We start from the raw sequence: 20,301 nt of genomic DNA on the forward strand, positions 1-20,301 counted from the left end.
TTCAGGTTTTAGATGGTAGAGAAAATTACAAAAAAAAAAAAACACAAAGAAAGGATTCATTTGATTATATTCCAACCATAATTTTTTTTTTGGTGTTAATAAATTCATTTTAAAAACAAGAGTATTTTAGGTTATAAGACTTTTCTAGCTCTACCCATAGGACTTGAAGATGGAATGGAATAGACTACTAGTAATTTCATTGACTATTGCTGAAGTGTTATTTTGGTGACGGATCCATTGACAATTTTTTTTTCAATTATTTAATTATATTGACAATTCTGTTGGTATTATAATTATAATTAGAAAACTCCAATTAAAATATTTCGTCGTAAAATACAATTAAAATATTTTGCGTTGGCAATTCTATTAGAACGAGACAATTTTTTTGACAGCGTAGTATCTCTTAACGCGTGATTAATGCCTAAACTCGCTACAGGGTCATTTTCGCCAAATGCAGCAGGAATCATTTATAGTTTGGGAATCTCCTACTGCAGGCTTGCAGGCAGCAGCTCCTACAAGCTGACAGCATAGCGTTTCTTTCTTGTGTTCGAGTGATATGATCTTGCAGTATCGAAGTGGGACGTATCGATAACTTCGTATAGGCGTAAGGTTCTAAATTGATAAAATATGGATATGTTAATTTATTGCTTGTTACGTCAATGTTCTGTCAACGTTATTGTTAACAAATTAACATTGACTTTTGCCACTGCCACTTCAGTACATCTGCCATTGATGCTACAGTATGCCTGCCGCCTGCGTCCTTGATCATCGCCATTATATGGACACAAACACCAGAAACCCCTTTCCACTGCATCCTTTCCGAAGAATCCTTCGTCTTTTTTGACAAGTTCTCTCCTCGTATTCCCAATAAAACTAGAAATTCTTTCCGTGTGAGTGTTTTTCGGTTCCTTTTTCGTGCAACGACTAACATTATACGCGTAGGAGCACGCCAAGACTGCAATCTAAGAGGTCAATTGCCTTAGTTTATGTCCACGCTCAGAGTAATTCGATCAGTTTTAGGTAATTTTTGCTCCCCACCGTCAATCAAATTCTAGTATTGTTCTCTGTCATTGCATGAAGCGAATTAAGAATTCTGACGAAAAGGCCAAAACGGGCATGTGAGAGAGGATTGCTTTCTCTTGCTGTCAATCCAGCTGTGAAGAAGAAGAGCTAGCGGGCCTTCAGCGCCATTTGTCCACACAGCAATTGCATGCCCGATCGATATGATTTGTTTTTATATATAACCTCGTTAAAAAGCCTTCTTTGACATGTTTTTTAAGATATTTTTTATTTGAAAATATATTAAAATAATATTTTTAATTTTTAAAAAATATTTTTTATATCATTATATTAAAAAATTCAAAAATATAAATTAAAATTAATTTTAAACAAAATGAATTTATTTTTAAAAAAACATAATTGACACGTAATTCCAAGCTCCCTCTTAACCGGGTGGAATGGAGGGCCCCACTGGAGAAAAGGATGCAGGGAGAAGTTGACCTAAAAGTCTGCCGCTTCGTCTTCTTCGTACCCAGTTCAGGTCTTTCATCTCTTGGTCCTCCCAGTTTACATAATGCGTGGCACAACTCACGCTGACCAAATCTGTGTTGTCAGTTTCCTTTTATACCCTTAGTTGTAGGGCACCTCATTTTTTTCTTTTTCTTTTTCTTTTTTTTTAAAAATACCCCTTTCTTCTTCTTTTTTAACGGCCACTCTAATATATTATTCCCGTTTGTTTTGGTTTTCTTTTTTGATTATTTAATTAAACTAATTGGCACCGGAAGATAATTTGAAGAAATGGTGATCAGTCTTAGGAAACAAACAGGGTCAACGAATCACTCAATGACAACGATGTCACGCCTTTTCTTCCAATCCTTTGAAAGAACCGGTCAAGGAAAAATTGATAACCAAGTGGTCATAAATTTAAATGTTACAATCTCTATTTATTTGATAAAAATTAAACATAAGATAATATATGTCTGTACAAGTTTCAAGCATAAAAAATTTTCACTTGAAGGAGTGTATTAGAGAATAATATAAATTATATCTTGGGACCTTATCTAACGGTTTAAGTTATTAAATTGAGATGGTTTTTTGATAATTTTAACAAAAAAAGAAAAGAATTGGAAAAAGTTTTTGGTGCATGTTACGTGTTGGCCTCCTACTTGCCTCGCACCTTCCATGTGCGGCACGTGTCGATATGGGCATTCTAGTTTGGCTTGATGAACTATTCTTCTTCTTTTTTTTTTCATTTCTTTTCTCTCTCGTTGCCTCAATTTTAACGCTTATCACTCTCCAAAATTCCAAAGTGGGTTGCATAACCTTTTTTTAGTGTCACTTCTCGTCCTCAATCTTTTGATTGTTACTTTTACTAACTATTTTTTTAAAATCTCATCTTTTAATATTTAATTTGTTGGGAATTGAGCTTCATAATTCTTTTTATTTGCCTTTTATAGGATAATCCTGGTCTTATGTCTCGAGTCATGGGTTTTTCGCGTTGACCCAAGTTTGCTCAAGTTTTTTTTTGTTTTTTTAAATAATTGTTTTTTCTTATTTCATCATTCAACCTTTGGTTGGTTGAGAGAATTGAGTTTTATTATATATATATATATATATATATATATATATATATATATATATATATATATATATATTTTTCTATGAGATAATTCTAGTCTCATGACTTGGGCCGCGAGTATGAAAGTTCTCTCAGGTTAACTTGGATTGTTTATTAGGCTCTTTTCTTTAGTTGTTTTTTTTTTCAATTTTATTATTTAACATTGTGTTGATTCTAAATTGATATTCATCATTTTTTTGATTTCCTTTCTATGAGATTATCCTAATCTCATAATTTAGATCCGAGGTTTGACAAGTTAACCCCAATTGCCTCAAGTCTTTTTTTGTCCTTTTTTTAATATAGAATTTTTTTTCTTTGCAGTTTCATCCTTCAATATTTGGTTGGTTGATAATTGGGCTTTGTAGTTTCTTTTAATTTTCTTTCTATAGGGTTATCCTATTTTGGTGACTCGTGTCACGAGTTTGAAAGGTATACATGGGTTGGCTCGAGCCCTTTTTTTTGCCATTTTATAAAAATAGAATCTTTTCTTATTCATTTTTGTCCTTCAATATTTAGTTGATTGGGAATGGAGTTTCATAATTTTTTTTGATTTGACATCTATAAGGTTATTCAATTCTTATGGCCTATGTTGCGAATTCAATTGATTTACCCGGGTTAACTCAACTTGTTTTTTTCGTCATTTTTATAGATTTTTTTTTAATTTCATTCTCTAACATTGAGTTATTTAGGAATTGGGGTTCATAATTGTTTTTTGATTTGCTTTCTATAGGTTTATTACAGTCTTATAACCCTCGTTGTAGATTTTACAAGTTAACTAGGATTAGTCTGAGTCAATCCAGTATGTTGTTGTCTTAATGTTTTTTCTCTAAAAATAGATGTTGTCTAGCATGTTCGTATCTCAGTATTTAAAAAATACATCATTTAATATGCTTTGGATTTATAATTTATAATTTTTTTTAAAGAAAATACATTACCATTGCATTTTATTTATATTTAGAGAAAAAATGATCCGACCAGCGATGCGGCGCAGGTCATGCCATGATCTGATCTTCATCTATACTGCAAGTTATATGATAAATTATTTTTTCATATACCAAACAAAATATATGTTAGTTTCATATACGGCGATGCATGTTTTAAGAGGGAAACGGCAAAGATGATGGTTTTGTGTTTCAAAAAGTAACAATATCTCATATGACTCTAATCATTGGAGAGATTAGAAGCACGCCTTGTTTTCGGCATTTATAATATTTTGATAAAGATTTATATGCTCTCCTACTTTACCATAGGCATGATAAAGATGATGCAATTATAAAAAAGAACACTCTAAAATCAAAATTGCAAGAACTTGGAATAAATGTGGGGTCGTCCTGCTTAAAAGTACAAGCATCTCAGAGGGAAAGAACCATGTTTGATAAAGATGAGAAAAACTTGTTCAAGAGCATGAACAGATGACATTTGCCGATTGTTTTGCTTGGACTCCTAGTGCTATGTAGCCTGTAGGCATTGAAAGTGTGTATAAGGTACATATTATTTCAAGAATTCTGCAATAACCATAGCTTTTACACCAGAAATTGCATAGACATATCAGAAACTAATTACGCATGTCGGCATTAAACAGTGTCTTATAAGATATAGAACTAATTAAAGAAAGGGACGACACTTTCCTGGCTTGATGTTGCCCTTGATACTAGGAAAATCTGCAACCCGCAATAATGCAATACGAAAAAAGACATGGAGGCTGAAGAACGCTGTAAATATTGCAAGGAATTCTTATTTCCTTTTCTTTTTCTTTGATAAAAAATGAAAAATTAAAAAAGGGAAAAGAGGGAGGGACAGGGGCTTTTCAGTCTGTGATTTTAATCAGAATTCCTATAAAACAAGGAATCACATGCATCAAAGAAGGGAGCCTTAAAGGGCAAAGACCATTCTTTTATTCGACTAAAACCCTATAGTCAATTGCATTCTTTTGGTATCTATATAAAAAAGCATTTGATGTATATAATAACTCTGACTGATTCTTCGATAAGAACAGGATGGCAATGGCTCCTCCTTTTGCCAGGTTTTTTTTTTTTTTGCTCATTTCAAGGCGGATAGGCAGATAGATAGATAGATAGATAGTAGTAGTAATTTTTACTCAGAAAATGAAGCGATTTGGACCTTCTCTCCAATCACATTCAAGGATGTCATATCCCACCCCATGGAAAATAACTCCACATTGCGTAGAAGTTGTTTTTGTCCTTTCATGAACTGTTTCAAATCATTGATTTTATACTTCAAAGCTAAATTACAAACCCCTGCAAAAGAGAAGGGCAAGTACCAACTCTTCCCAACTAGACAAAGCCCATCATGAGATTAAAAAAAAAAAAAAACTTTACTTCAATGATTATGAAATAAAACTGTAATAAAAAATAATAACAGTTATTAATGCGAGGGAGTAGACAGTTTACAGGAACAGCTGGAAACTAGAAGTCTAGAACAGGACAGATTAACAGAATTTTTATCGCTTTTTGGTGCTTTGCAGATATCACCATGTTCTAGGTCCACAGGCAAACACCAAGAAATATGCTTTTATCATGAAATGGGGTACACATGAAGTGAAATCGGAACAACTTACATATACATCTGTGTGTGCGTGTGTGGGCGGTGCTCTCCGCTTGAATAGAGCACATTACTACTGGCGCTAGCAGAGCTACTTGCTTCAGACACAATGAGCAACAAATACTTGAATTGTAGCCGCCACAAACACGTGAAGTTGTGAACAAATCACTCACCAACCCAATATGATAGAAGAGGAGGAAGTGGTGGAAAGTTCAAGCAATGAATTTTAGCATTGATTGACTTTAAATTCAAACAGAAATGAATTTTCAGCACAATTACTGTAACAAGAAGGAAGGATGCTTCCAGTCCACTACATTACTTTAATCCCTATTTACCTAATTAAACTATCTAATCTATGACAAGGCACTTGCGGAGAATTCAAAGAAATGAACTGCAGACGGCCAGTGAATCAAAAATCCCAAAAAAAATTTTAAAAAAAATTCTAAGAAGCGTTGATCTGTCGATGAAAGGTAAAGGTAATGTGTCACCCACTTGATTGAATTGCACAAGACAGGGCATCTTAACCTCGGATCCCACAATGAACTTCAGAGGTGTGCTTGAGTACTGTTAATGGATTATGCATCAGACACCACACTGAATTCATCATCTTCCACTGGAGCAGGCAAGTTAAGATCTATCATATTGTTCTCGAGTTTAGTTGATGCTTCAGCAACAACATTAGTACTAGTTGAAGAACCTATAAGATGCGATCTTTTGTGTCCACCAAGTGCTTGCCCAGACCCAAACACTCTGAGACAATATGGGCACTCAAAAATTCTGTCATTAGCATCACCTGCAGCGGCAATATTTCTTGCTTCAGTTGCATTTAACGAGCAAATCCTCTTATGACCACTCAATGCTCTTGAAGATCGAAACAGTTTCATGCATTTCTCACATCTAAACTTCCCGCGAATCTTGTTGACTTTGATCTCCTCTGCTTCCTCCACCATATCGACCGACTTTTCTCCATCTTTCCCACCTTGTTCTTGAACTTCTTCTTCATCATTTCTCATCCAAACGTCTCTTGACAACATCATAAGGCACCTAGCAACATCTTCTTCAGGAGAGGTATCAGAAACAGAACTGACCGGTTCCGGCTCAGCTGGTGATGATGACTCGCCCCAACTCGGATTCTTGAAGTCTACTACTTTCTTGACATCAAAATCCTGCTTCTGACTCTCTCCAAAACCACATGATTTACGGATCCTCTTGGATCGTCTTCGAGTTGGGTTTCTTGACTCGGTCTCACTCTCCCTATCTTGCACAACAACAGACCCAGTATCAACAGCAAAAGAGAACTCAGGATCTGCAAGCCTGCAACTTTTCTTGGGATTCTCTCTCAATCCATAAGCCAGGGACTTCTCTTCAACTGCTTCTTTGATCTTGATGATTTCTTGCTCTTCTTGCACTTCTTCTTCACCAGCAGAGGAAGAATACGAGGAAGAGGACGACTCATTACGATCAAGGCCGAGTTGCGGCCGAGTTGCTGCCAAGTGGGCCTTCATGTGACCACCTAAAGCTCTGCCATTCGGAAAAGTTCTAACGCAGAGCCTGCATTTATGCCTCTCCATTGAAGCAGTTAGCAAGCAAAGATCAAAGCTTTCTTGTTTTAGCTGTCTTTCTCTCTCTAGCCTCTTTCTATAAAGCTTGCTTTGCAGAGAAGAAGGCACTAAGAGAAGAATAGAGGATCGGGGGAACTTAAAAGGAGTAGGTGACAAGCATTCCTCCACCAAAAGACACACAACCCAAAATTATGATTTGGATTTTGGAGAGTTAAAAAAAATGAAAACAGTTGTAAATTGTAGTCTATATATAGTTATTATTTAGATTTAGATGATATTTAGAATTGCTAAAGAAACATTAAAAAAACAAAAAGTGTGATCGTGAATGGAGAAAGCGGGACATGTAACGTGCAAACCTTGCCCATTTGGGCATTAAACTTTTCTTTTTACCACTTTGTAGAAGCCCATATATATAAAATATAATGCCAGTTAGACAATTATGGTGTTCTATCTTCATTTATTTTTCTCCATATATTTCCAGGGGATATACAGTCCACCATCCATCCTTTTATATTTCTTCACCCAATAAATTTAAGGTTGTGTTTGCTAGTACAATTGAGTTGAATCATGTTTATGAAAAATTTTAAATTTTTTTATTTTAAATTAATTTTTTTAGTGTTTTTTAATTATTCTGATGAAATGATATTAAAAATAAATTTTAAATAATAAAAAAATTATTTTAATACATTTCTAAGTGAAAAATACCTTATAAAACAACTTTTACTACAAAACATTATCAAACAAAACATTGTTTTAATATATATTTAAATAAAAATTACTTTAAAAAATAACCTATAATGTGAGTACATTTGAAACCATGACACGGATTTTTTTGTATTAATTTGGGTATCCGGATCAACTTGCGTATACTTAACTAATTTTACTGGTTTTGAAGTTATCAACTATATAAGTCTCTAGTAACTCTGAAATTTATAAAACTCTAAAAAATAAACACATGACCTGATCAATTTAACTACACTCGTCAACTCCATGAAGCAATTTTGTTTGGCCCCATTGGTGAACTTTCGCATTCCCAATTCCGTGACTTGATTTATGAAGTATGTTATTAATTATGGTCTTCTTCTTCTTCTTCTTCTACCCGCTTTTATGTACTATACAGCCCCTTTGAAGATTCTCCCAAGCTTACATTTCAAAGCAACCTGATATAAGAAATAAATAAAAATAAAATAAAATGTAAAAGCATTAGTTGTCCCAATCACTCGTATTGTTGAATTTGGTGGAGTGTAAAAGCGAGTGAATCATGAATGAAATGGGTGGACTCAGCAATTTCATCACTGCGGACAGGAGCCATCCTTTAATGCCCATGTCCATGACTATTTCGTAAATACGTGTCTCTATTTCCTCTTAATTTTCTTCTTGTCGAGGTTCGAAGGCATGAAGAACAGGCTCGTTTACTGTTAGCTACGAGGCACTCGGGTGGCCCATTGGTGATGTATCCACGCGCCATCCTTCTTTTTTTTTTTATTATTATTATTATATCATTTGTGAGTGGATGCCCTTTTTATTTTTATCAGGAAATTAATATCTCGCGGAAGAAATGACCTGAGCCTGTTGCAAGGCTATTATTTTTTTTTAAAAAGGGGGAAAATGTAGCTTAAACGTTGACGTATTTATGTGCATTGATGAGCAGTAATTTGGTTTAGAAAATCCACAAGATTCTGCTCCTTTCCGAGGTTGTGACAGTCAGCGGCTTAGCATGCCGGCTGGGGCTTTTTTATGCCCTATACCGTATCCTTTTTCCACGCTATTCTTCTAATCTAAGTTTAAAGCGTGCTTGTTAATGTATATATATATATCTTTTTTAAATTTGCTTTTGAATTGAGAATATATTAAAAATATTTATTTTATTTTTAATATTAACCCGTTAAAATCATAAAAAATACTGAAAAAGATATTATAAAAAACAATTTTAACTTTTTTTATATAAAAACAAACACTCACTTTCTTATTCTTTATACACTTTAACCATGAAAAACATTTTCAAATTATTAAGAAAATATTTTTTTTTCTTAAACTACCAGCTTACAATACATGTAAATGTAATTATGTCATAACCATATCCATCATTATTTCTTTCATCACTTTTATTATTTTTTTATAATTTTCAATTAAAAAAGTATTTTTAATTCAATTTTGAATAATATTAATTTCAGAAAATATTTTAATCTCGTTATAGTAAATAGTATAGAAAAAAAATGATATTGAGTTTATGTAAAACATTATCTTTGATGTTTGTGTAATTTGTTAAATAATTAATTGAAAATGTTGTTATTTTATTTTAAAAAACAAATTCTTAAGTATTTGCGCTTTTTGATTAGAGAAAGGATACCGACTTGTCTGTTTTAAAAAAAAAACAATATTAATTTTAAGAGGTATAATTCAATTAATCAGACTGTAAAATTGTTTTCTAGAGGTTACAAGTTCGAGTTTCAGAAACCTTATGGTTACTTGAGGCTTACATGGTTGTTAACTTAAGGACTTGTTGAATTAATCGAGATACACGTAAACTGGTTCGGACACCCATGTTAATAAAAAAACAATTATTTATTTTTTTAAAAATTGACAAATTCTTTATTTTTTTAAATAACAAGGACATTAACAAGAAAATCGATTGTGCTTTAAAAGCTCAACAACACTAAACATATAATAAAATAAAAGGAATCAAGCACAATGTAATTTGTATACAAACACAAATAACAGTCAATTAGACCAAGAGAAAGAGTCATAAACCCACCAGCGCCCGCCGATGGTGCTTGCCACGCATGACAAACACCACGCCATCATCTCCGGTCTGTAATGGCAACTTTATGATCAGTTGACGCTCTCTTTTTTTTGTTCTTTGCCGTGATTGAGACACGAAAATGAAGGCTATACCATCCCCCCCCCCCCCCCCCCCCCCTTCTCTTACCATTCAACATGCCTTATTAGTTATTTTATTGGTTAATTCCAGAGAAAAAATAGATAAAACTAGAAAAGAAATATGAAAAAAATATCTTTTATTAAAAAAAAAACTTAGAAAAGAAATAACACCAGCTATTTACTGAGAGCAGCTTTATAAAATGTCCATTTGGTAATAAATAAATGCATAAACATTGGTGAGTGCTTGAAGGCAGCGGTGTATCTTCCACGTATTCAGTTTTGTCAGGAAAAAATAAGCGGCCCACGCCCACAAGCCTCTATATCTGTGCAATGAACCGTACCCTGTGGCCTGTACCAAGGCATTTACGTTCGTTTTTACATTGGCTCGTACGTCCCTTTTTTTTTTGGTTTCGCTAGCCACGATGAGATGGATAACAGTAAAATTATGACCAATGATTTTGCTGCATTCTTTCGGTCTTAGGGTAGGAATTGTCTTCAATGGATCTCAGCTGCTTCGTTGGAATTAAACAATGACGAGCACCTTAATTGAATATGTGCATGGCAGATCGGACGACAACCTCCAGAACTGGTTATGAAGACAAGTAACCAATTTTCTTGTTCTGGGATAAAATTTAGGTGAGTTCAGATTGTATAAATTAACGGCCTCGTACATACGCTTCTCTCTCTCTCTCTCTTTTTTTTTTTTTTTTTTTTGTAAAAGTTAGTTTTTTAATGTAGGCTGTGATGCAGGTAGGATTTCAACTTGATTTTTAATATAATAAAATGAAGTGATGATAGTATTTTTTTTTATTGAGAAACGGAAAAATTAAAGTTAATGCTTGATAAAAAAAATAAAAAAATATATTAATTAATAAATAAAAAAATAGTTATTAACTTTAAAGCAAGAATCTCATCTTCTATATAAAAGCATGAGATAGATGTGTATGCAAATATTTAACTTATAATTTTTTTTATTTTATATTAAAGGTTAATTATGATTGCTAAAAATAAAAGATTTTTATTTTTATGAATACATCAAGTATATAAAATTTATCTATATGAAATATTAAAGAAAAAAAGTCTAAAGAGATAAATTAAAATAGTATCTCTAGGTATTAATTATGAAATTAAAAAAATATTAAATTAAATAATTCGAGATTCTTGCTTTCAAAACGCAATCTATAAAACAAGAGATTTGAATAGTGTTGAAGCTGGAGTAAAATATCACTAGATAGATAGAGTCCTTACAAGCTGGATTTAATAATTATTGAATTATTAAATCCCTAGAAATCTATATATATATATATATATATATCAAAATGCATGGTGTTTATTGATTTGAATAATGAAGACAATGGTGTACATGTGTTAACCCTCATGACACAGCAAGGTGTTTGGTCACTTCATCGGAAAAAAGAAAGAAAGAAAGAAAGAAGGCACCGGACTACCGGGCTTGCTAGGTGGTCGGAGGCAGTCTACCGAAGACGTGCAATCGTAGGTGAAAGGCATGTTATATTAATTACTAGGCAGCTTAAAAAAGACTTTTTGCATACGTGACGCTCCATCAATTGGAAACCAACACCTGGTTTGTTTCACATGTTGGATCGCAATTCTCTTTCATGGGTCCTACTCCTATCTCAAAGCATGGTTAAGGTTTCCTACTGCTAGAGATGAGGAAGGACGCTCACGGGTATTCTTTTTTTATATTTATATTCTATCTACTATTTATTAATTAATTAGGTTTTGAATATATATATCACAATTATTTATTATTCAATAAAAAATAAAATATATTCAATTAGATTTGAATTGGCTTTGACAATATTACTACATCTATTATTCATTATGTAAAATTAACAATTATTGATTCATGTTGGTATTTATTGAGTTTTAGAGCGTGTTTGGTAGTGTGGTTGCGGGTGCTTTTCAAATAGCTTTTCGTGCCGAAATACATGCCAATGATGTTTTTTTATTTTTTAATAATCATTTTTGACATCAGCACATCAAAACGATCTAAAAAGTACAAACCACACTTAATTTTAGCAAAAAAAAAAAAATTCAAATTTTGACGAAACGCAGGTACAAACGCAATACCAATAGTTCCCTTAATATACCAAATTAACAATTATCAATTCATGTTTGTACATGTTTGTGTCTATTGAGTTTTAATTATATGATCATCCCTAGCTAGGACTAGCCTCCATCAACCACGAGCCTCTTATTATGATCATCCGCACCATCCAAATTAACAATACTCTCTTCTTTCTTTAATTTGGATCTCAAATTAGGATCAGATTTTTTTGTTATTATTTATTAACATGAATATTTGGACTAACTTACATATATTTTAATCAATTTTACGAGTTCTGAAGTTAATAATCATATAAATTTTTAATGGCTCTAAAATTTATAAAACTCAAACTTATAATTTTTAAAAATATATTTAAAATTTAATTAATTAAACCATACTTGAAGTTTGGAATTTGATTTGCACAGCAGTAAGAATTGCTTTAGGAAGGCCCTTTTAACAATGTATTTTCAGTGGATATATATGTACATGTACAAATTGACACGTGGTGCATAGCAAAAGTTGTAGATAAATAAAAAAATTGTACATGTCAAACACTAGCTTGATAATTTTTTCTTTCAATGTTTGATTAATTATAAATTGATATTTATAATTTGTTTTAATTTTTTTTATAAGATTAACATAGTTTCTAATAAAAATATTGATACTTCATTGATGTTTAATTTTACAAGTATTTATCTTTTTTACCATATCATTAAATAAAAAATAGTTTTAAAAAAGTTTTTAAACCCAATGGAGCCTATGATTTTGATCGTGGGTTTGGATTGTTAAGTTGTGAAGTCCAGATTAATATAAGATAGCACCATCTCAAAATAATAAAAAAGATATCATTGTAAATATATTTTATAGTCAAACCATGCTTTTTATCAATTATTTGAGTTGCTTTTGAACTCACTAAGTTTAATGGAACATGTCAAGACAACTCTTACACTGATTTATTTTAAATCCAAGTTAGATAAGAAATCAAGTCGAAAAGTTTCAAAATTAACCTGTTAGGTTGAGTTTAATAACAATACAAAATAATTTTCTATAGCCTAAATACTTTTTTCCACATTTATTTATTTTTAATCTCAACTTAGCATAGTATAAGCTAATAAACTAGTAATTTTTTTTAAAATAAAATTATTCTCAATATCTGAACACGTAAACATCCCATGATATTGAAAAGTCTTCCTTTAAAATTCTGCACTCATGTCCATTATAAGGAAAATAAAAAGTCTAGAAGGATATAGATCAATAGAAAAGGAGCTTTAACCAATTAACAAATTACAAGAGTAGCTGCATATTGTTTTTATTAGGAACCATTTCGACTTGGGAAGTTTCTTTTACAAAATTTGACTCATGTTTATAGCCAAAATATCTCAAGATAATTAAATTTATAAATTTTAAAATTAATGATCATATAAATTTTTAATGATTCTATAATTTATATAACTTAATCTGATAATTTCTAAAAAGTAAAATTAAAATTTAATCAATTGATCTGCATCCTTTACACATGAAGTGATGGATCTTGCTCCCTTGACAATTTGATCCTAAGAACAACACAAGAACAGGAGTCAAAAGAAACGGCCAGTTACCTCTATCTTATCAAATTCATGCAACAAACTGCTCATGTACCTTTTAGTGTGTGTTAAAAGAGAGAAACAATTTTCATGGTGAGAAAGGTATACAAGAATGGCAAAGGCAAATGAATTAAAAAAGAAAAATAAAAATAAAAATAAAATCACACCAAGGTTGCAAGGGGAATTGATGGGGGCCGGCAGAAGCAAACAAGCATAGAATCTTCATTTTTATTATTTTGATTTGGGCCTTTTCTAATAACTTGATTTTTGTGTGTTTGCACATGATATTTTTTAATTGATAATGTATTAAAATATACTTTTTATATTTTAATATCATTACATTAAAACCATGAAAATTATCTAAAAAAATAATTTTAAAAACAGATTAAATTAACAATTAATATACTATTATCTTTTTTTTTCTTCGTTTAGAAGTATTAGCACGGGAATTAAAAAACCCTTGCTATATGAGCTGCCCGTACGTGCTTTCATTTTCCCCTCTTTATAGATAAAAAAAAATAAAAGGAGAATTTTTGCCTTTTCAAGATATACAGTTTATGTATGTTTACGAAAAATAGAAACAGAAATTAAAAAAAATAAAGGATAAATCATAATAATCATACCGTGAAATTAAAAACACAATCTAAAAATGTGAAGATTTGACAAACTCACTTTTATACCAGAATGCTCTTAATTATTGTTTAGAAAAAAAAAGCTAAATTAAGAAATTAAAATATTTAAGAATCAGAGAAAGAATATTACAAGAGAAAATCAAAACAAAATTGATCCAATCAGTAGTGAAATTATTATTGTCATATATATGCTTTCTTTAAATTTCTATGTCTTAATTTACCTATATTTGAAATTAAGATTTTGGATTTAAAAAAGGTTTTATTATACTATATATATTGTTTAAATGGAGACTCTTTTTAATCAAAATCTTAAACTCTCTATAATCTTATTTTATTGTAATTTATCCAAGAGTAAACACCGCAATGGCAAGTTATTATGGAAAGTAATCGATGAATCCCGGTGATGGCCCCATGCCTTGAAATTAATAAACTTTAATTTTCCACGTGGTAAGACTGCGGACTAAATTCGGCAATTCAAGCAATGCAAGAGGCCAAACAAGACTTCAAAATCAAGTGCTATATCATTATTGTTTTATGAGAAAGCTAGTCACCAAACACCATTCTTGCCTAATCAAAGTATTAATCATATTTTTATTTATTTTAAATTAATATTTTTTTGATTTTTTAAAATCATTTTAATGGGCTGATTTAAAAATATTTTTTAAAAATAAAAAAAATATTATTTTAAAAATAAAAAAAATATTATTTTAATATATTTTAAAATAAAAAACAACCACAACTCAAACAAACTCATTCCACAAAGTTTTCTACGCGTTATCGATCTTTGAGATAGGCCATCCATTGCTAAGCCTATGAAGGGGGAGAAACCATACCTTACAGAGTCCTCAATGGGGTAATTTGGCTGTTAAGATTACAACTTCCGGAGCTCAGACAAGAGGAGAGAATCATACTGCTGGTGCGCAGAGTAGTTGTTTAAGAGATCAAACAAGTTTTCTTATGAAGATTTCTTCTAAACTTAACAATTTTATTTGTTTCCTAGCTAGATCAATTAAAGCATGAAATAATAAAGTGGTGCCCAACATCTAGAACAACGCAAGTTTTATATATGGATTTTATTCTTTCTTATACCTGTGTTCATGCCACTAGTTATTCCTTTTTCAGTATCTTAGAGCAATATTTACACGTTTGAAAGTCATTCTAGTAAAGTACTTGGCAACTATGATTAAGCTAGCGTTTCCATTGTCCCCATATATATACCCTCTTACATAACGGCTGCTGCTGAAACAAATTAGGGCAATATTCTATATCTGAGTACTGACACTAATTATTATGCCAAGAGAGGCTTCTGTGGATCAAACTCACTTTCCAGGTGATCATCAGAAGGGAAACCTTCTTTGCTTTTAGCCCATAGCACGGAGTATAGACCACTGAACATGAGGAACATACCCGCGAGGCTGCAAAAGAGAACGCAGACAGTAAGCACACTGAAAAAGAATACGGTGACCGCAGTATATATTGGGTGCTCTTGTCATAATTAGCGACTGATTCTGGCTAGCAATACCTTCCTAGGTTAATCCTGTCGCCAAAGGCAATAACAGAAAAAACAACTGAGATAACTGTTGCAATGGGGCTAAACACGGCCACAAGAACTGGACCCCTCTTCTTCATTGCCCATCCATTGAAGCTCACACATACTCCACCAATAGCACCTCCCTGTGCATCCAAATCATTGCAGGTTCGTAAAAAAGATTGATAAACTTCAGGATGTTTTCAAGACACAACGTACATTTTCTTATTAATTAATGGTTCCAAGTTAGCGCGCATAGAGTAGAAGATAGTGGCTCTAATCACTAGAACGGAAATTGCCGTTCTTGTATTCCTATGAGAAAAATGAGCAAAAAATCTATACATGCAATCAATGTTGAAAGAGGGAGAACGATGTGATATTACCAGTACAGAATAGCAAATGAGGTCCCCAAGTCTCACAACAGGCCAGCCAAAGTCTACTTTGTGGTTTTGAACCAACTGCACAGTTGCAGTTATAACCACACCGATCAATGATGTTATGGCACACAGGGACATTGGAGCAGGAAAATCAACCAAAGTAGTAGCCTGTAACACATTGCAAAACTCAATGTGGGAAATTAAAATAACGCAGAGAAAAGTATTTACGCAGTTAATTCCTACATTATATTGATCTAACACATCACCTGCAATACAACATTGCTTGATAGAACAAAAACTGCTGCCATGAGATACAAGCAACCGATAATCTTATGAACGTCGAACATATCTGATGGGGGAGGATTACTTGAGAACTTTTTAGCTGTTCCAGTGCTGCTCATTAAACTCATTATGAGGGCACCTACAACACATAATAATGTGCCTCCAATCTTGACTTTGCTGTATATGCAACTTAGCTTAACTCTCTCTAACCTGCACTTGGGCAGCCAAATTATATATCAATCACTGGACTGTAGACGAAAACGTATTGAGAGGAAGGGTTACCAAATGCTTAGCTAATATACTTATTCTTTTCTCTTTCTCTTTTTAACCCTGGCCGGTTCTACACGAAGGCTCAAATTCGAGAGCTGCAGATCAAATTGCTAAGAGCAATGTGCTCCTCGAGCAATAATAACTCATTGACCATGTTTGTTTTCTGATTTCTCCGTGCATTTAAATATGAAGCCCTTTTTTCTTTTCTTTTCTTTTTTAAGAGATGGAATATGAAAGCCCATTTGAATTTTTCCAGTCCACAAACAAAATGATTGTTATTACTCAATTAGACTGGAGCGAGACTAAATTCTTTAGGTAATTAATTATGTTTGGCAAGAAAGAAAATTTCTAAATTGAAGTGTTACAAAAGGGATTTGGAAGGGATACCTCAATGTCCAAGCAATAATGAAAATAATCCCTGGAGCAAGGTTCGGCATGGCTGTTGCCATTGCTGGTGAAGTTAGCTTTATCCCCTTAAGGAATAAGGACTGAAACAAAGTAACCCTGAAAATGAAATAAAGAAAGAAAACCATTTGAGTGCATGCTCCATGAATCACTGTCCAGTGTCCAGGCTTTTTGGTCAGTCACAGAAAAAAAGTAACAATATCTACAAACAATAGATAAATCCATGGATGAAATGACAATGGAGATGTGTGTGTGTGTGTGTGTGTGTGTGTGTGTGTGTGTGTGTGTGTGTGTGTGTGTGTGTGTGTGTCTATATATATATATATATAAAAGAACAAAACATGCTAGGATTCAGACACCCATAACTCTTGAAAGATCAATATCTCTCATCATCATCCGAAAGTGATAGTAAGTGACTCATGAGTGGATGTTGTAGTGAGTGACTCGCAAGTGGATATTCATGTCGAAAAATTTTCTGATGTGGGCATACAACGTGTTTTGTTCAATATATATATATATATATATATATTGTTAATTATTGACAACAAAGGCTTACCAATTAAGAGAACATTTTTGAACGAATAAATGAACAGAACAGAGGGCTAAAAGATTGAGTTTTGCAGGCAGTATATATAGCTCTCTAACTTTAACATTCAGTACTGCTTGTAAATATTGCAATTGATGACATGAAATCTCAAAAACTTATTGGATATCCTAATCATTGCCTTACCCTCCAAAAGAAATTAAAACCAGCCGAATCAGCAACTTCAAACTGAATTCCTTTGGCAATTTGCTCCTGCAACATAAACATCAACCATCAACTTCCCAGATACACACATGTTTATAAAAAAAGACAGATGATAGAGAGATACTCAGAGAGGGAGAGAGACCTTTCAAAATAGACGGCAAGGGGGGAGATTATAAGGAAGGTGGCAAAAGTAGAGAAGATAACAATAGTTAGAGGTTCAAGGCCAAGTGACATGAGATAGCTCAACAAAATTGAGTTCCCTGCATACACAAATTGCACCAACACCAACCCTCCTACAAACACCAAATCCTCTAGAATTAGCTTCTCCCGGTACCAAACCATTTCGAAATATCTCCTCCCAGCAAAATATCCCTCCAAGCAGCAAAACCACTCAAATGGGATGACTTTATGTTATCTCTATTCTCCTTTTATAATTGGTTCACCATGCAAAATAAAAACCCAAGTGGAGGATGCCGACATCTTCCTGTCTCTCTCTTTCTTATTTGCAGCCCTACTTCTCTTGCAATATCAGTTAGCATTCACATAGAGATTAAGAGAAGGGGTATCTGACCTTTTTCTTTCTAGATCAGTTTGAATTTCTCTTGATATACAACAAAACCAGTTTTTTTTTTAGTTTGGCATTGCCTTTCTTTCACTGTTGGCTAGCTTTTTGGGATTTTTTTGGTGGTGTTGTTACAAATGGTTTTCTCATATTTGTGTTAGTCTATTATTATGTCTGCCTAACCTTCATGAATGCTTCTCTACCAGTCTTCTCTCCCGGTCCTTCGCGCATCATAGAGTGAGTATTTTATTGTCCTTTTCCTGGCCATTCTTACGTACCTACCTTGTCTTCCATCCACGGCTCTCTTTTTCTCTCTTTTTCCTTGACAAAGAGTCTCTCCCTTTTTTTGGATTTTATTGTTCAGAAGGGAGAAAATAAAATAAAATCTAGTGTGAATATTCTTCTTAACTTTACTCAACATGGAATTAATTTTCTGACAATTGTAATTTTAGATGCTATTATTATATATCTTTAGATCATCTTTTACGGGGATGGTTCGCTTATATATATATATATATTCCTCTCTAATAATTTAATGAACGGCTTTATTTAGGGCATGCTTATCAAAACCAGACCCAACAATTAGTGACTGGAAATTAAAAGGAAATCCCCAATTATCCCCAATATTTCTAATATTAACTAATGCAATTATGAATTATCAGTAACGGTATGCAAATCAGTTAATTAGTGCAAAAAGTATTACTATAGTTACCGATAATTTTTTATACTTAATAGCAATATGATTTTTGAGAAAGAAGAATTTAAAGTCAATCTAAGTAAAATTAAACATTCCAAAGGGTATTTGAAAATGTGATGGTAATTATTTTTTAAAATTATTTTTAATATCAAAATAATTTTAAAAAATATAAAATAATTTTAAATAAAAAAATTAAAATTTTTAAAAAATATAATTTTAACCGTGTACCATCTGTTCATTCATGTGAAGTAAAACTCTTGTAATCAATTATTTTCTTTTTCCTATCGTGATTCCCAGTAATCCAATCATCTGGTTTCGAGTTATCCTAATTAATTATTTAGGACACACTTTAAATTTAATTAATATTATTGTTTTAAGTATCAACGAATATTATTGTTTTTTATCTGTTTGTAAACAATAATATACAAAGGCTAGAGTGTGAGTGGATGCATCGCAACCTGTCAATAACTTCAAGCCACAAAATATTTAAACCAAAACGCAACATCTTAAACGATTAAAGAGTGTCAATGTTATTAAAGGACACGTACAATTAAAGCAAGCTTTCAAGCTCACAATATACTTTGAGAGTTAGCTAGCCACGAGTTTGACCTACCGAGTGCCAACCAGATGGCCATGCTCCTTGACGTGCCCGAATCAGTTATAAATAAGGTAGTTTTTAATTTAAAAATGATAAATTATGATGAAAATTTGAAGATAAAACAAAACGTAAATAAGTAAATAAAAATTTAAAATGATTTTAAATATGTGATCAATTCATAAAAAAAAATTACTTTAAAAAGTATTGGTGTAAACCCCAGTTAAAAATTAATAATGTTAGCATAAAACCGTAATAAGTCTGTAAATAAACTAAATAATAAAAAAGTAAAGTAAATATATTTTGAAATAAGAAAATAATCTTGAAAATTTAATAAAATAACAGATATGGTTTATCCAAGAATGAGACAAGAAAAACTTGGATTTTGAAATTTTATAATATCTCTTAATTTAATGAAATTTTGTAAGTAGTTTTCTGATATATTACTTTATTATAAGTTAAAATTTAAGATCAATTAAAATAACTTGGATTTATTAATAGTATTTTTGTAAATAAGCTAGACGGGCTGGAAATTTCAGTTTCTTCTTCTCCTCAGCAATCCCTACAGAAGAAATTGGCCTTTTTTGTATTGTGCTTCTCACATGTCTTCAGAAATGGATTATTCTCCATCATTAATGAGTACTATCTCTTGTATCAAACACGATCCCTCCTCCTTGCTAGAAATTGTGAATTTTGAACATTATCGGCTATGTACTGGGAGTAAGCAATCCGGTTACAATTGGGTCGGACTTTGGTGGGTCCATTTGGGTTGGATTGAGTATTAGTGCATTATTACCTATTAAAGCCCATCGTTAAAACCTCGTTGTTTAATTGTTTTCTTTAATTAAATTCATACCATATCAATATGGTCACATCAATCTATTTCCATGAACAAAAAAAAAAAAAAAGAGTAAAATTGTCTCTCTAACA

General features: G+C 32.2%; 2 protein-coding genes across 2 annotated transcripts; both read right to left on the reverse strand.

Annotated features, from left to right (window-relative positions):
• Positions 1–5,754: 5,754 nt before the first annotated feature.
• On the reverse strand, positions 5,755–6,750 carry LOC133681648 (zinc finger protein ZAT9-like). The gene has a single exon (XM_062104743.1). The coding sequence runs from the start codon at positions 6,748–6,750 to the stop codon at positions 5,755–5,757; it is 996 nt and encodes a 331-aa protein (XP_061960727.1).
• An 8,201-nt stretch (positions 6,751–14,951) lies between these two features.
• LOC133692663 (WAT1-related protein At5g47470-like) lies at positions 14,952–18,222 on the reverse strand. Its single transcript, XM_062113767.1, has 7 exons — positions 17,660–18,222; positions 17,500–17,565; positions 16,752–16,868; positions 16,079–16,304; positions 15,819–15,980; positions 15,430–15,581; positions 14,952–15,322 (listed from the first exon to the last, which is right to left on the reverse strand). The coding sequence occupies exons 1-7, from the start codon at positions 17,857–17,859 to the stop codon at positions 15,196–15,198; spliced, it is 1,050 nt and encodes a 349-aa protein (XP_061969751.1). The 5' UTR covers positions 17,860–18,222; the 3' UTR covers positions 14,952–15,195.
• Between the last annotated feature and the right edge of the window lie 2,079 nt (positions 18,223–20,301).

Source organism: Populus nigra, chromosome 1, assembly GCF_951802175.1.
Source record: "Populus nigra chromosome 1, ddPopNigr1.1, whole genome shotgun sequence".
Lineage (NCBI taxonomy): Eukaryota > Viridiplantae > Streptophyta > Magnoliopsida > Malpighiales > Salicaceae > Populus > Populus nigra.

Coding starts and splice junctions, on each gene's coding strand:
- LOC133681648 (XM_062104743.1), bottom strand. CDS start 6,750: ATGGAGAGGCATAAATGCAGGCTCTGCGTTAGAACTTTTCCGAATGGC.
- LOC133692663 (XM_062113767.1), bottom strand. CDS start 17,859: ATGGTTTGGTACCGGGAGAAGCTAATTCTAGAGGATTTGGTGTTTGTA. Junction 17,566..17,659: donor CTTGCCGTCTATTTTGAAAG/GTCTCTCTCCCT, acceptor TTTATGTTGCAG/GAGCAAATTGCCAAAGGAAT. Junction 15,981..16,078: donor CAAGCAATGTTGTATTGCAG/GTGATGTGTTAG, acceptor AATGTGTTACAG/GCTACTACTTTGGTTGATTT.